Here is an 18,538-nt window from a genome sequence, read left to right as displayed (position 1 = left end):
AAAAAACTGATGCTGAATATATGGTTTTATATTTATGGTCTTTTATGGGTCATAGATTTCTCTGGTCTTGGATATGGAATCTAAGTCCCCATAAAAAGTTTTTCATTTATTCAAAAGAAAATCAAGTTTTGTCACATTATGCCTAATATGCGATCCAAAATACGTCATCTGAGACCTTGTTTTGTTTTTTTGTATGGTCATTGATATGGTATCTAAGGTACCATACGCACCATACATGACTTTGATATGGTATCTAAAATGCATTTAGGGTGGTCAGCCCGGGAATATCAGTATTGAAAACATGCAATGACTGATTGCAAAAAATGATAGGAACAATGCGGTTGAAATTGAAAACTGTTAAAACGTCAACGTTTCTGTTGCAAGCAATCGCAGCATATGAATAGTTGCATAATCTCATTATGACCAGATAATGATATATTTCTCGTGAATTGGGCGCCTTATGCCTTATTAAGCAAATTATTCCTTTTATCTGCTCTGAAGATCTAATTGAGTGCTTTTTACTTTATTTTCTATGTATTTTCATAATATTTCCCGCCATCTCTTAATTAATTTCTTTTACCAAAAATTTTAAGGACCGTAAATTTGATTTGAAGTTTTGTAAACGCTGAAAAAATATTAACAAAAAGAATGGCTTAGTTTTGAAGGAGTGTAAAAACAAACAGACGAAAATGGCAAGTTTGACTCTCTTGAAATGCAATTGGTTCATTTCAAATGTATACATACTTCTAAAGACCCTTGTTTACAATTTATGATAAGTGTATTTGAATGGAAAAAAACGAAAAATGTTGACAAACAAAGAGAACATTCTGTGAGAGCGCTGTTTGGCGTATCAGAAAATTGGTAAACAATATCGTAAATCAACTTATTTTTTTCTTAAATAATTAGGGCAAAAGGGTTATTTCGGATTCTTCCAACGATAACTCAGCTGAAGAAAATTTCATCACGCACAGTTATAATCAAAGACGACAAGTTCACTTATTTAAAAAATTATGCGGACCTCTTCTTACTTAGTCGTTAGCCTGTTAACCTCTATTTATTTTTTCAACCTTCGATATTAAGTACCTTTGCATAGTTCGTCTGCCAGCTCCCAAATCAGTTTTAGTAGAAAACATTAATTGACACCAAATCAGATGTGAAATGAAAAATATCATTTTGATTTTTGTTGGCAATTTGCTCAAAATTAATAACCACTGATAACAGGTTGTAAAAATTTTAATTATTGAAAGTTTTTTCAGTTTCACACAATAGATTTCGAGTTTCGAACGCGTATTTTTGCGCAGGAAGAGTTTTCTTACATCTTTATTTGGTTCGGAAATTGTAGTTATTAGAGCAACTCTTTGCTCGTTATGTTGATTCTATGTCAGCACCATTATAGTGAGATTAAAGTTAGGGACCATTGCGAGCTGCTACCCTAAAACCTCTTAATTGATTGCAATCCTGTGCTCTCCACTGCACCAGCTGGACCAAATTACGCGAATATTACTATGCTCTCTTATTAAGAGCTATAATTTCAAGCTCCATCTTGTGGTCACAATGCATTTACTAGAGTGTATACTCTGACAGTAGTTAATAAGTTTGAAAAAAAACTCCATCTTGCTTTAAGTAAATCAGCAGATCCATTTGACTTGTTCTGTTTGCTCAGAATTAGAGAACAGAGAAACATGGAACACGCAACGTTGTCTTAAGTATCAATAACAAAAGCTACGAAATTTGATTTTTACGCATAGTTGTCGGCTTAGATCAAGTGCTTCCCATGAAGCTGCACTTTTGAAATAACTAACCAAACGAGTCATCAAGACCAGAAAAAATATTAGTTTTGTCATTTTTTGATGGTTCTCTGCGGAATAATTTGTAATCCAATTTAAATTTCTCGAACAGCTGATGTTTATATTGATCAATCTCGGTAATCAGGATTTATAAAATATTTTAGCAGTTTTTTGAAAGAATTGAGGAACTCGTCACTGAGCCCTTTCATGCAGACCGTCAACTTCAAGTAATTTAGATGGCACATAGTACAGATTATAGTTTGTTTTGTGCTATTCTCTTACTTTGGGCGTCTTGGAACAAATGTTTACTTGTCTGCCCATTTGATGGTTCCTATAGGAATTGACATGATCGGAATGATCCATTGTTGACGCTTTGAATGGTACAGCATGAGATGAGTCAATATGATCAGACAATATCTCGTCCATGAACAGACAATATCTTACGTATGATGAAACAGCAGAAACCAAATTAGTTCCTAATCAGTTAAAAATTCGAACACATTCCAGACATACTTTGACTGGAAACACATTTCCTTAACTCTGCAATTTGTAAAGAGTTTTTTGTCAGTTCAATGGCTAATAAAAATAGAACTTTTTAACAATTAACAACAACAAATTTTTAACAACAATAGAAATTTTTAACAATGTTTAACAATATATATCGTATGAAATGTTTAGGCTATGTGACCAATAGGCCTTAAGACGGAGTAAACTGTGACACTGAGCGTATCTGTCTCTCTTACAGTCGCCCTTCCTGTTTTCCATTTGAAGAGGATGCCTGAAATTAATTCAGACTTGTAGGATGTTAAAACGTCTGACATCTACAGATCCCTTTTAACAATCCAATATCCCTTTGATAAAATAAGCCTTCAAAGCATACACACGGGCTTTTGCAGGAATTTTGCTGATGAAAGAAAAATCTGGGTTGAAAGAACAAAGGGGAGGAGGAGGAGGAGGAGGGAAGGGGGGGGGGTGCGTGCGGCTGGGTATTGGATGTCAGGGAAAGACTGCCGCATTGTACCCGACCAAAAGGCGGCTGGTCGGGACTAACGTCTTTTTTATAGTCTGCTGATCCTATGAAATTGGACGCAAGGTAAAGAATTCCCACAAGACAACTATAGCATACCAATACACGCGTCTATTGTACATTTTCAATTCACCGTTCAAAATTGAAATATCAATGCATGGGTTTTGTCCTCAACCAGATGCTAATTTTAGACATTCTGATTTAATCGGTTATATTATTACTATTATTATTATTATCAAATTGACTTGGTACCCGCGATGCCTTGGTAGAAGTGGGAAAATAATTGAATGAGAAATATTGATTAAAATTTGTTTCTATAACATTTTCTTTCACGTTAAAAAACTGAAAAAAACCGAGTGACTTACCCATTTATTTTCCGGTGTATGACTAGAAAGAAAATATTGAAAACAATTAATTAGTATTTCTGATTCAAGTACTTCCAACAAAGCCTATATCAGAAAAAACTGCTATAGCTTTTTAAATAATAGTTAGAGAAAAAAGACAAAGTTGTGAATTTTGAACTTTTACAATTTATGTGTTTCTTTTTTCGAATTATTACTAAACAAAGACTATTTCAGTTTGTTCTGATATAAGCTTTCAAAAAATAAACAAGGTTGAAATAGACTCTTGATACGACTTAATGTACTTTGAGGTCTTCGCTTATGTATGAACAGTTAAGTTAAACTAGAGATACTTCGTTTAAGTTCATGTTTTTGTCTGTGATATTTTTGATCAAAAGACAGAAAGCGGAAGTTAGTGACTGAATGCTCGCCTTTTTAATTGAAAGCCCTGTTTATACAACAAAAGTGATGAACGGATGTAATTTCGTTCACAAAGGCCGGATTTGAATACTGTTTGAAGCTTCTTTAGTTTTTGAAACCGGTACCAACGTATCATTGACAAATACAATTAAACGCGAAAACAAAAAAAACAATTGATTATAGAATGCCCCTGATGAACTAATGTATAATGCCTTGAATTCAATGAAGGAAGCTAGGTCAATTTTAAGGGAAAATAATTGAGAAAATGTCACTACAGGCAAAATATTGCAGAAAACATTAAAATGTTTGATTTAAGTACACTGCTTATGGAATAATGAACATCCGTAAAATCCAATGTAGGAAGCTGGGTCAAAATAAAAAAGCAAAATGAATATGAAATTTTTCGGTCTCGTCCCTTTTCCATGTCTTTCTTTTAATACCGGGGAAAATTAGCAGAATGAAGTAAAGTGGCGTTGCGGGGGGGGGGGGGGACTTTGGTGCGATGTTACGATGTTGGAGCAAGAATACAAAATCCCAAAATCAATAAAGTCTATTCTTCTAACAGATGCGTAATTCAGTATAGTGATACTGTGGCTGTCAAAATTTAATGGGTTTAGTGGACTTAGATCCGTGGGATAGAGAGAACTCATCTTACAACTGGGATGGATAAAAAGTGCTATAAGCTAATAGGTTATATCTCTTTACAATGTATCTTTTACATCAGTTTTATACAAACAACATAACTGAAAATAGAGATAATATTCAGATTAGAGTAGTCCCTAGTGATGATCGGATTCAAATCCTGAATCTTGAAAAAAATGTGAATCAAAGTTCTAAAGCTCTTATTCAAAATTGGATCATCATCATCATCATCATCATCATCATCATCATCATCATCATCATCATCATCATCATCATCATCATCATCATCATCATCATCATCATCATCATCATCATCATCATCATCATCATCATCATCATCATCATCATCATCATCATCATCATCATCATCATCATCATCATCATCATCATCATCATCATCATCATCATCATCATCATCATCATCATCATCATCATCATCATCATCATCATCATCATCATCATCATCATCATCATCATCATCATCATCATCATCATCATCATCATCATCATCATCATCATCATCATCATCATCATCATCATCATCATCATCATCATCATCATCATCATCATCATCATCATCATCATCATCATCATCATCATCACCATCATCATCATCATCATCATCATCATCATCATCATCATCATCATCATCATCATCATCATCATCATCATCATCATCATCATCATCATCATCATCATCATCATCATCATCATCATCATCATCATCATCATCATCATCATCATCATCATCATCATCATCATCATCATCATCATCATCATCATCATCATCATCATCATCATCATCATCATCATCATCATCATCATCATCATCATCATCATCATCATCATCATCATCATCATCATCATCATCATCATCATCATCATCATCATCATCATCATCATCATCATCATCATCATCATCATCATCATCATCATCATCATCATCATCATCATCATCATCATCATCATCATCATCATCATCATCATCATCATCATCATCATCATCATCATCATCATCATCATCATCATCATCATCATCATCATCATCATCATCATCATCATCATCATCATCATCATCATCATCATCATCAAAATTTGGGTTTTCGATAATCTTAGTGAATATTGTGATAGCAATTATTGTGAGATCTTAAGAGATAAAACAATATTTTATAGGAGGGAAGAGCGGCATTGTAAAATTTCATAAGATTTGGTGTATCGAGGAAAAATACGACACTTCAGTTCAGAAAAATGACCTCTTGCGCAGACTATAATTCATATTTACCGAATCATGGGAATCATTTACCTGTTTTGACAATTAGCAACAAAAAACAAATTTTGATTATAGAAAAATGAAATTATACATATACTACATAAATTGACGTTTAAGATACTTTGGAACATTTTTTTTCCAAAACAGCATTGTTTTATTTTACAATCGTTAAATTTTGATCACAAATTGAAGAGTGACTTTTCACAGATCCAATAAATATTTTTTCTTTCCGCTTTAAAAATACTTCCACAAAAAATAAATCAATTATTTCAAAGTCTCTAAAAAATAATATTCAATCTTTTTAAGCTTTTCATGAAAATTCATCTGAACTTCATTTATACCCATAAATGAAACTGAAAATTTTTAATTGGCAAAAATATTAGCGAATGAGGATTACTAAAATGCCTCATTCGCCTCATTTGTTTCATTAAAATTTCGAATCAAATGCACGCTGAAATGTTGTGAGGAATGTCTGGTTTTGGAAACAGTTTGCTTGAAACCTGCCTCCATTTTGACCTGGAAATTATATAAAATTTGACGATCAAATGGATGTTTGCTTTTATGAATCAACAAGTAATATAGTGAGAACAAATGTGACAGGGAAACCAAGTTATACTCCAAGTTATGGATTTCGAATGGTTATCTTGCAAGATCTTGCAAGAATTTGGCAAAAATCTTGCAAGATGATATATCGTCCGTCTTGCAAGATTTTCTTCCAAAAGATCTTGCTTGATCACCACTTGTCTTGCCAGAATCCTGCATTATAACCCTTCGTTTTGTAAATATGCAAATAATTGAAATATGCCCAAACACAACCAGTATGAGAAGAATGCACTGTTCTGCGATATCACTTTTTTCGCCAAAATTTACAATCAATACAGCATCGGCTTTAAATTTACTGATTAAAATAAAAACATTCAGAATTTTTGTATGTTCGTATATATTGTGAAAAGAGAAAACTTGTGAGCATATTATAATAACAAATAATACTTGTGAACAAAACAATCTTTTTGAAAGAAATATATCGGCGTAACTTCAAAAGTTTAGATTGAAAAATGTAAACGTGGTGATCCCAGACAGTTAAAGGACGAATTCAAATTTTTAAAAGTTTTTCTATTTGCGTTTGGAGCACTCAATAGAACAGTATAATTTTTGCTCAGCTGCTTCAACTTAGGTTGTTCATTATTAGAACACATTTATCTAATGTTATTCTGGTTCATTTTTTATATTATAACATACGCAAATATATCTCGGACAATTACGGCAAAACGAAATATAATGCCCCTGTAACAATCAATTAGAGTAGATCCGGACCGAAAAGAACGTGTAGATTCTTTTGAAATAACTATTTATCGTGTAAGATAAGACCTTGCAAGATAGTCATCGTGTTGCAAGATTCTGTATAAGAACATTTTTTGCAAGAATATTGAAAGATATTGCAAAATAAACATCTGATCTGGACTAGGGTACCTTAAGTCTATCAAGTTTTAAATTTTAGCCGATTATTCAATCTGTTTGCCATTGAGAAATGTTCCTTTTGGCAAAAACAGAAGAAATAATAAATGTTAGTTAATGTTGTTGTACCTCAGCTTTTGATTAACAAAATGCCAAGAACTGCAACATACATTGAAATATTGAATAAATAACTGATTGATAGTTTTGTACAGCTGGTTGAAACTATTTTTTTAAAAATTTCTTGCTGTAGATGGTTCCTAACAGAGTTTTCTTCAGCTTTTTTGATAGAGTAGACTTTCTCAATTTTCGCTAAAAACTTTTGTAACTTTTGAATCTTGTTTGTAAATTACTACTAATATTGAACTAAGTAACTGGCTTTCAAAAGAGCTCAAAATCTGAATTCGTGAAAAAAACTGCTCGAAAGTGTGCGGCAGTATTCTATAAAAATCTTGTCAGAAATGGTACATTGTAATTTGCAGTAGAAAGTAAAAATGTACATTTTAATAGGTTTGAGCAGCAATTTTAAAAAGTGATCGCAAATTGGTTACATACTGTTACGAAGCATGCAGCAGCAATGAAGCAATCATTTTCTATGCTAAGAGATAATAAAAAACATCTTTTTTTAAAACAAATTGGAGCATTGTTTTAAAAATTAACACTCATTAGCTGAAACAAACGCAGTTATCATAAAAGCTTGTTCATAATAATCATTTTCTTCCCTACGGTATTGAAGAAAATAATTTTTATCAGGGTGACGTCTGAACAAATACACGTACCAAAATGTAAATTTTTCAAGGAATGTGGATGGTTGAGAAGTTTTATACCACTGTACCTTTTGCCTTCAATTTTCCTAAATTGGACATAACCTAATTCTAGATTATATTTTTTGCCGCATATGACCATGCCTCGTGGTCCATGGCCTTGCCTCAGCGGCCGGTGGGACTTGATATGAATCTATCACAACCGAACGTGAGACGAGTCCCCCTCCCCCAAAAATCACATAGTTTTTCTCTTGCGGCTTATCGCGATTTCTGAGCAATTTTACTTTTACATTCAAATCCTATTTTAAAACATTGAGAATTTTTTGAGCAATCAGCCAATCAGAAAACAATATTCCCATTTTCTCAATTGTGATTGGCCAGAAATAAAATTTCTATATTTCGGTACGCCTGTCATGTTCACTGGCGCCCTTCATCAGATGAGATGTCATTGATAGATTTTTACAATAGACCTTGAGCTCATCTCATTTATGATAACCGGGTAAATAATTACACAAGCAGTGAAGACAACGTTCCGGTCAACTTATGAAATAAAATTTTAATTCAACTTCATAAAGGTTTTACAAATCAGCCACTAAACTTTTAGTTGCGTCCCTCGACTCCTTTTGAATTAGACAAAAGGTAATTAGTTCTTTGTAAAAAAAAATTTAACTGGGCCCTTGTATTTAAATTAAAGGAGTTGACCTAAAAGTAGTGAGAGAATTGGCAGATTTTGTGATAGCTGTCCTTTGAAAGCACTCTATTTTAAAGTTTTATGAATTACTTTATGCACCTTTTGTGATTTCTTTCTGGCATATTACAAAGGATTTTCTGATTTTCATCGGTTATTGAGGACAAATCGAGGAGAAATTCTTCAGATTAAATACGCAATAAAATCTTGATTTCAAGATCAATTGAAATTTTATTCAATTACTTTATCATTTCTTTAAGAAATTTAACAGAAAGTTTTCATATTTCATTTGTATTTCCACTTTCGATCCTGTGCCGGGTATCTTACTTTCACTTTTCATTCAGTACACTCTTGTAAACCTGAAAATTTCAATCTATTTCAGAACTGCGGTGAGGTTTCTGATTATGGGAGTTCAAAAGTTTTTCTATTTGCGTTTGGAGCACTCAATAGAATAGTATAATTTTTGCTCAGCTGCTTCAACTTAGGTTGTTCATTATTAGAAAACATTTATCTAATGTTATTCTGGTTCATTTTTTATATTATAACACACGCAAATATATCTCGAACAATTACGGCAAAACGAAATATAATGCCCCTGTAACAATCAATTAGAGTAGATCCGGACCGAAAAGAACGTGTAGATTCTTTTGAAATAACTATTTATCGTGTAAGATAAGGTCTTGCAAGATAGTCATCTTGTTGCAAGATTCTGTATAAGAATATTTTTTGCAAGAATATTGAAAGATATTGCAAAATAAACATCTGATCTGGACTAGGGTACCTTAAGTCTATCAAGTTTTAAATTTTAGCCGGTTATTCAATCTGTTTGCCATTGAGAACTGTTCCATTTGGCAAAAAACAGAAGAATTAAATGTTAGTTAATGTTGTTGTACCTCAGCTTTCGATTAACAAAATGCCAAGAACTGCAACATACATTGAAATATTGAATAAATAACTGATTGATAGTTTTGTACAGCTGGTTGGAATGAATTTTTTTAAAAATTTCTTGCTGCAGATGGCTCCTAACAGAGTTTTTTTCAGCTTTTTTGATAGAGTAGACTTTCTCAATTTTCGCTAAAAACTTTTATAACTTTTGAATCTTGTTTGTAAAGTACTGCTAATATTGAACAAAGTTACTGGCTTTAAAAAGAGCTCAAAATCTGAATTCGTGAAAAAAAACTGCTCGAAAGTGTGCGGCAGTATTCTATAAAAATCTTGTCAGAAATGGTACATTGTAATTTGCAGTAGAAAGTAAAAATATACATTTAAATAGGTTTGAGCAGCAATTTTAAAAAGTGATCGCAAATTGGTTACATACTGTTACGAAGCATGCAGCAGTAATGAAGCAAACATTTTCTATGCTAAGAGATAATAAAAAACATCTTTTTTAAAACAAATTGGAGCATGGTTTATTAAAAACTAACACTCATTAGCTGAAACAAACGCAGTTATCATAAAAGCTTGTTCATAATATTCATTTTCTTCCCTACGGTATTGAAGAAAATAATTTTTATCAGGGTGACGTCTGAACAAATACACGTACCAAAATGTAAAATTTTCAAGGAATGTGGATGGTTGAGAAGTTTTATACCACTGTACCTTTTTGCCTTCAATTTTCCTAAATTGGACATAACCTAATTCTAGATTATATTTTTTGCCGCATCTGACCATGCCTCGTGGTCCATGGCCTTGCCTCAGCGGCCGGTGGGACTTGATATGAATCTATCACAACCGAACGTGAGACGAGTCCCCCCTCCCCCCCCCCCGAAAAATTTTATAGTTTTTCTCTTGCGGCTTATCGCGATTTCTGAGCAATTTTACTTTAACATTCATATCCTATTTTAAAACATTGAGAATTTCTTGAGCAATCAGCCAATCAGAAAACAATATTCCCATTTTCTCAATTGTGATTGGCCAGAAATAAAATTTCTATATTTTGGTACGTCTGTCATGTTCACTGGCGCCCTTCATCAGATGAGAGGTCATTGATAGATTTTTACAATAGACCTTGAGCTTATCTCATTTATGATAACCGGGTAATTAATTACACAAGCAGTGAAGACAACGTTCTGGTCAACTTATGAAATAAAATTTTAATTCAACTTCATAAAGGTTTTACAAATCAGCCGCTAAACTTTTAGTTGCGTCCCTCGACTCCTTTTGAATTAGACAAAAGGTAATTAGTTCTTTGTAAAAAAAATTTAACTTGGCCATTGCATTTAAATTAAAGGAGTTGACCTAAAAGTAGTGAGTGAATTGGCAGATTTTGTGATAGCTGTCCTTTGAAAGCACTCTATTCTAAAATTTTATGAATTACTTTATGCAACTTTTGTGATTTCTTTCTGGCATATTACAAAGGATTTTCTGATTTTCATCGGTTATTGAGGACAAATCGAGGAGAAATTCTTCAGATTAAATACGCAAGAAAATCTTGATTTCAAGATTAATTGAAATTTTATTCAATTACTTTATCATTTCTTTAAGAAATTTAGCAGAAAATTTTCATATTTCATTTGTATTTCCACTTTCAATCCTGTGCCGGGTATCTTACGTTCACTTTTCATTCAGTACACTCTTGTAAACCTGAAAATTTCAATCTATTTCAGAACTGCGGTGAGGTTTCTGATTATGGGAGCATTCTTGTTTGGCACAGTGAGCTGTGTGTCTCCAGGGCTGTACTGCTACGCGGGTCCTCTCGCAAAGATGGGGGGCGACATCTACTGGTACTCGACCAAGATCATCCTGAACGTTGTCAATTGCGTCACAATGGTCATCGTGTACCTCAAGGTGACACCCATATTGTTTTTTTTTGATTAAACACTCTGGTTCATCGAGGACTTTACACTAAACTCTGAAACAAATTTTTTAAATGATGAAAGCAAAGCAGACATAGCTCTAAAACACATGCGTTAGATCGAATAAAACACATTAAAGATCGAATGTATTAAAACCGGCGCTCATCTATAACTATTGTGAAGTTCTCCTTTAATGTCAAAGTTTATCCGCGAGTTAAACAACCTATACCTTTGCGCCTAAAAGAGGTCTCTGCAGAGACGGATAACATCAGTATACTATTACTTGTCCACAAAATGAAGAGCTGGAAAGTTCGAGAAAATAAGCGGTATTTGAGTAAACAAATGTTAAACAACCCAAACTAATAAATGAATTCAAAAAATAACATGTAACCTTAGAGAGCCGATGAGACCTGCCATTAAAAAACTACACAACACAAACTAGACAAACAAACTGCAAAATAAACAAAACAAAAAACTAATTACAGCAAAAACTAAATATATATTTCTGAAAAGCTTGGTAAAAAATCAAAATATGCAGAGGGGCCTGCCCTTAACGGGCATAACAATTCGACTAAAAAAAGAAAAGTCCATTAAAATCTTGAAGACAAATATTTTTAAAAGGCATAACAACGCTTAGCTTTTAACTAAGAAAACTCTGCATAGATTCACATTTCACCGGACCTTTCTTCATTGAGACTAAATCAAACGACTAAAAAGTAACAACAAATACAGAACCTTTACAAAGCATTTAGGAAAACAGTATATTGAAGCAAACTGAACACTATTTGTTATTGTTAGTTCATTCAACCTTTATCTCATTGCAGTTAATACGTAACTGATAGATAACAAATTTTGATGTGATTCTTATTTGAAAATTAAATTCATCTGTCAAAGGGACTAAGTGAAAATAAAACAAAAATGATCACAAAGTTTGACTAGTCATATAATTTTTATAAAAACGGATATTGTCATAAAACATCGCTTAATAATAATTTAAGCAGTGAAATTCAGATTCATTTTTTTACTGGAAAGTGGATGGCAATCGTCATTGATGAGACTAAAATACAAGTTAACAAGATGAACAAAAAGGGGGCGAATTTAAGAAATTAAAATGGAAAATGATCAGATTTCAAATGGTGGCGTCAACCATGTTCGTTGATGAATCAATAGAAAACTACTGTGAAGCGCCATTGATCAGAAAATTTCTGATGACTATAGAAAAGCTTACAAACTGGAGCAAAATGAAAAAGTTTCAACGAAAATAGTCACCAAACAATACGCTGTCGACTAAAATCTTTATATATGGACCATTGGGTTTCTCTTCAATGACAATGGAAAATTGATTTTTGTGACAAGACTTAAAAAATCAACCAAATTATGAGGAATAAACAACAGAAAGCACAGTTTTATTGGAGGCTCGTAAGATCTGAGTCATAAAACCAGTAGTTTATATATAAAAACACTTTTTCTTCACTAGAGAGATGATAGCAGCTGTCGTTAGTGATATCGTGCCATAAATTGACAAAAATGAGTCAAAGTTCAAAATTTGCTGCATTTTCGTGCTTGTTTCTCAATTTCATAACAGACATTAGGTAACAGTTCAAAGCTTTGGATTGGTTCACCTTACTCAATTTAGGAAACCAAATGGACTATTGATTATTGCGGTTAAATCCTAGCACTGCAAATTTCGCAACTAATGCAGGAAGAACACAAAAATTCATTCGGCTATTAAGAAAACGCAGTGTCGAAGCCTTGGAAAACATGAGCTATTAAAATGGGTTAAAGTTAAAAAGCTCTTTTATTTTTCATAAGTTGATCGCAATTTCATAGAAAAAATTAGGTACCAAACCAATGCGTTGGATTGGTTTATATCAAACACTTCAGGAAACCAACAGCATTTTTGATTATTGAGGTTAAGTCACAGAACTGCAAAAAATGCTACTAATGCAAGATAAACTAAAAATGCAACTAATGCAGGATGAACTCAAAAATTCATTCGACTGTTGCGGAAAAGCAGTGTCGAAGCCTTGAAAAACATGACCTATCAAAATGGGTCAAAGTTAAAAAGTTATCTTAATTTTTTAAACGTTGATCTCGATTTCATAGAAGCAATTAGGTACCAAATCAATGCATCGGATGGGTTTATTTCAAACACTTCAGGCAACTAAGAGGATTTTTGATTATTGAGGTTGTCATAGAACTGCGCAAAAATTGCAACGAATGCAGGCAGAACTCAAAATTTATTTAAGTTTTGCGAAAACGCAGTGTGGACACCGAGTCATTCTGTGAAACCATTTTATACGTTCGTTAGGTTTGTCAGTTCTTTTGTGTTGTGATTTATTTTTAAATCCGGCATTTCTACCGTATACATATCTAACTGCTTTTTATACAAGGAACAATGGTTTTTCAAAAACTCCCCTTTTTGAGAGCAAAAACATGACTCAAGGGCATGGATTTTCTGAAAAACAAGTGAATGTGATTTTTTTTCTGCGAAGGAATCAATTGGGGAATTTACAAAAAATCGCTTTTACGATCGAATAGCTGTTGTGTACGACAGATTAATCAATGCAGATCACCACGTGCACTTCTTGGCGATAGTTTTTTTTTGTATGCGCTACAGGTTCTGCTGCAATTCCGGGCTAAAGAGCGGAAGAGACTCAAACTGGAGGCAGATTCCCTTAAGACAGGCACAGGACCACCCCCACCCTCCCTCTCCGTGGAGAGAAGTGTCAACAATCATAATAAGAAGGCATCTGCTCCTGCCATCGTCGAACATCACCAAGCGTGAGTTTTCACAGCTTTTTTACCTCATTATTCTGCTATGCGCTCTAGAAAGGTCAAAATGCAAATTAAAGAAAGTTGTCGTTTTTTGTTCAAAAACAATTTTCCGCATACACACTAAAAATGTCTAGGTAAATTTACCTGCAGCGTTTGAAGGTAAGCAAAATTGCAGGTAACATTACCTGCAAAATCACCTGCAAAAAATGATGCGTGCAATTTACCTAGAATACGTTACCAAGAATTTACCTGCAAACTCAAATAACAAAGTTATATTAAGTATGTAGCTATACGTGAAAAAAAAACATTTAAAAAATCTTATTAAAGTTTAGATAATATTCCTCAATGGAAGATTAGAAGGAAACAAAGTCAGTCCGAGCAGAAAACTGGAAAATTTCTGCAGAAATTATTATGCCCTATCATCTATAATCCTTGCTGTCGGTAACTAGTTTTTGGAGTGCTCCTCTTGACTTTTCATTTTGTGTTTACATGGCTGAAACTGACTATTCAGATAATAAAGGGCGGGAAAGCATTTAGTCGAAGGCTTGATGACAATCCCTGACAGCTGAAAACTGCATTTCTGATGAAATTCCCGCTCAAAATTTGGTTCGTTTTTTGTATTTTGCTCAGAGTACTTTGACATTATACACTCTAAAACGTTGCAGGTAACTTGATTATAAATTGCAGGTAAATTTATTTAAAACTTGCAAGTAAATTGTTCTTTAATGCAACTTATCTGCAAGCAATCTTAAGTACCTGCATTTCTAGGTAAATTTGCATGCAATGTACCTAGAAATTGCAGTGTTACCCTCTTAAAATTTTACCTGCGAAAAAAATTCTAGGTAGTTCTACCTGCAGACTGCATGTAAAAAATTGCAGGTAGAATTACCTAGATTTCACTTTGCAGGTATTTTTTTAGATGTAAATACCTGCAAATTCTAAGTAAGTTTTATACAAATTTACCCAGAGTTTTACCTGCAAAAAAATTCTAGGTAATTTTACCTGCAAACCGTTTATGCAATTTGCGGGTAGAATTACCTAGATTTCACTTTGCAGGTATTTTTTTAGATGTAAATACCTGCAAATTCTAAGTAAGTTTTATGCAAATTTACTCAGAGTTTTACCTGCAAAAAAATCCTAGGTAATTTTACCTGCAAACCGTTTATGCAATTTGCGGGTAGAATTACCTAGATTTTTTTCCAGGTAAAACTCTAGGTAAATTTGCCTAAAACTTACTTAGAATTTGCAGGTATTTACACCTAGAGAATTACATGCAAAATGAAATCTAGGTAATTCTACCCGCAATTTTTTACATGCAGTCTGCAGGTAGAACTACCTAGAATTTTTTTTTGCAGGTAAAATTCTAGGATGGTAACGCTGCAATTTCTAGGTACATTGCAGGCAAATTTACCTAGAAATGCAGGTATTTAAGATTGCTTGCAGATAAGTTGCATTAAAGAACAATTTACTTGCAAGTTTTTAAGTAAATTTACCTGCAATTTATAATCAAGTTACCTGCAACGTTTTAGAGTGTATAATGTCAAAGTACTCTGAGCAAAATACAAAAAAACGAACCAAATTTTGAGCGGGAATTTCATCAGAAATGCAGTTTTCAGCTGTCAGGGATCGTCATCAAGCCTTCGACTAAATGCGCTCAAATAAAGCATAAGAAATAGATTGGATGAGATTGGATGAGATGAAATACTGAGATAATGTGATTACCCAGCTGAAATTTTTATCACGGACTTCATGTTTTTAGTACGAAAACAATTAAGACATTCATTAGCTTTTTAATGAAAATTATTTCAATAATCTTGAAGTGTTTTCAAGGTTTTTATTAGCCTTTTTTAAGTACAAGAAAGTAGCATCAGCAAAACAAGCAGAATCGGTTACATTACGGTGCCAATGCTCAAAAAAGCAAATTTCAAGAGATTTTGCTTATTGTGAAATTGAAAAAACACTGTCCCCAGTTTTCACGTTTCATATTCCATTTTTAATGATTAAGTATAGGTACTCAAAACGTGAAAATATCTCACTCAAATTGCGGAAAATGTTTTTGGGTTGTCAGAAATTTTCACGGATGAATATCACCCATTTCCACAACATTGAACATGTAATTAGACTGAAACTTTTTGCGCCAATTCTATTTATCGCTCTTTGAGACCCAATACAGAGAATTCGTTGTTCTTGTGAAAAATGGAATGTGTAATTGCAAAACTGCAAACTCCTCAGTTAATATAACTTCTCAAACTAATCGCCATTTGGACTTTTTTTTTCATTTAGGTCTATATATAAATACATACATACATATATATATATATATATATATATATATATATATATATATATATATATATATATATATATATATATACACACATATATATATATATATATATATATATATATATAACAGCATGAGTGCATAAAACTTAGTTCCAATCTGATTATATATCAACTGTAAAGAATCCCTTATTCCTTTTCTATTTATATGTGTACCTCAACTGGCGTCCTAACTTTTACTTTCGACCTCGTAATGATAAAATTTACTGATTTGTTAAATATTATCAATATGAAAATATGTCGTAGCTTATTTTTTAAGTTTATATTTACAATACAACAGATTATGCGAATTTAGTAGTCTAGTGAATTTATAATGCTATCGAAAATTAGTTTGTTTATCACTTTTTCTCCAGGCTGATATATTGAGCAATTTTCAATTTAGTAATATTTTGTGAAGTTTATGAACTCTCTGAAACTGAATGGGGCTAAGTAGTTTTTCCGTGTCGTATAAGTCGTTATCGTTGTTCTCATCTTCAAAAAGTGTGATTCCTTGTATGATTCATTCAGTTGAACTGAGGAAGGTGCTGGGTATTATTTAGGCGATTTTTCATCGACGGGCTGTTCAATCAATGTTCAAGAATCTTCTGTAGTTTCGTTAATTCTGAGTTTGAATGGGTTCCCCTAACCTAATAGCGAATTTTTTCTCTAGTATTCTTTTCATCTTTTTCTCATTGTTTAAAATATTGGCGTACATATTTGATGTGCACGAGGCTTGTTCATCGCCTGTCCTATCGTTGCGTGCTTTTGCTGCTATTTTCTTGTGCACTCGAGTCCTTGAAAACTCGGCCAGATTTGGCTTCGCATGTTCTTTGTCAGTTGTTGTTTAGTCCTTCTTTCAAAACAAAGTTTATCCGCAATAATTTTATTAAAGTTATCACTCGCGTTTGCTTCTACTTCTTTCGCCAAATCTTTTTTTTCATGAAATCTTATACCACTTATCAATATCTTACTTCGTCTCTTGTTTCTACTTTTTGTCCTCAATAAATCTATGTCCTCTTTCCTGAGAACAGTGTCTAATTGTTTTGACACTGCTGCTCCTTCTGACAGCAATTGATAAATTCTTTGCTTTTTTTTACCTCTCTGCACAGGGTTTTTTTTTCGTCGTACTATCTTCATATTTTTACTCTCGGGATGAATGGAGATACAAGAGGAGGCTTGATTTGATCGAATAACATTTGAGTTGCCTCGTTTTCTGGCGCTTTGTTCAGAATATATTTGTTATTGTATTATTTTTTTCATCATCTCTGATTAACACTTTCTCTTACCCCAGATTAATGGTCTGAATCAATAGTCCAACGATTCCTATAGGCCTATGATCATCAGAGTGATGTTATTATTACAGCATATCTCTTTATACAGCACATCCTTTAAGTTATCTAACCTGATCTAGTCTGGTTGTTATTGTTAAACGGTGTGTTCTAAATTTGTTAATAGGTAATGGTTTAAGGTTTTCAGCAGTGGAATTTCATATGATCCCTTTTATTGTAGAATTTATGAGGAGCGATCTGTGCATGCTTAGAAACAAATTTCGTTTTCCTGATCACGATAGATAGGTCCCCAAAGTCTAATAGTATCTGTTCGTTCGATTACTTGCATTATGTAAGAGGTTCTTTGGCTGAAACAAAAACCGTTTGGTAAATTAAACGATGGCTGGAAACGGGTTTTGGCCTGTCTTAAAAAAGACAAAACAACCAAAAAATGATTTTGAAAAATGGCCACGCTCAAAAATCCAAACATGTTTTTAAAAAGAAATTTTTCCGAAGTCATAACAGACATAATATTTCAACTGAAAAAGATGTATTAACATGCAGAACCTCGAGAAGCCAATTGCACCTGTTATTCAAGAGACTTAGTCACCAGACTACAAAATAACCACAAATACAGACAGAAGCCAAAATTTTGCAAAACAGCAGTTTTGAGGACGTTCTAATTATAGGACGCTATCTGCAAAAACTGTAAATCATCATTTTTATCTCACGTTAGCATCAACGGGTCTTCCTCAAAGAAAGACTACAGAGGAATATCAACCAAAAGGAACCCAAAGTTTGACCAGTATCGAACAGAAATTACTATTTGAATCCAGAACTATAGCTGGCACGTTTCACTTGCAATTTCTACATTGTTGTTTTTTTTTCAGTTAGTTTCAGTTAGTTTCTAAAACTGTTAATTGGCAACTGTTTAAGGTTTTTAGCATTGGAATTTAAATAGAGCACTTTTATTGCAGGATTTAT

General features: G+C 33.1%; 1 protein-coding gene across 1 annotated transcript in view; it reads left to right on the top strand.

Moving 5' to 3' along the window:
- LOC142349789 (uncharacterized) overlaps positions 1-18,538 on the top strand; it is a 146,534-nt gene that overhangs the window by 87,460 nt on the left and 40,536 nt on the right. The window contains exons 2-3 of the mRNA XM_075401565.1: positions 10,998-11,178; positions 13,807-13,970. Coding sequence (XP_075257680.1) covers positions 10,998-11,178; positions 13,807-13,970 — 345 coding nt within the window. The remainder of the gene's footprint in view (positions 1-10,997; positions 11,179-13,806; positions 13,971-18,538) is intronic.

Source organism: Convolutriloba macropyga, chromosome 1 (assembly GCF_964194025.1).
Source record: "Convolutriloba macropyga chromosome 1, txConMacr16.3, whole genome shotgun sequence".
Classification (NCBI taxonomy): Eukaryota; Metazoa; Xenacoelomorpha; order Acoela; family Convolutidae; genus Convolutriloba; species Convolutriloba macropyga.
Note: the sequence above shows the minus strand (reverse complement) of the source record. Positions and strands in the feature narration are given on the sequence as shown.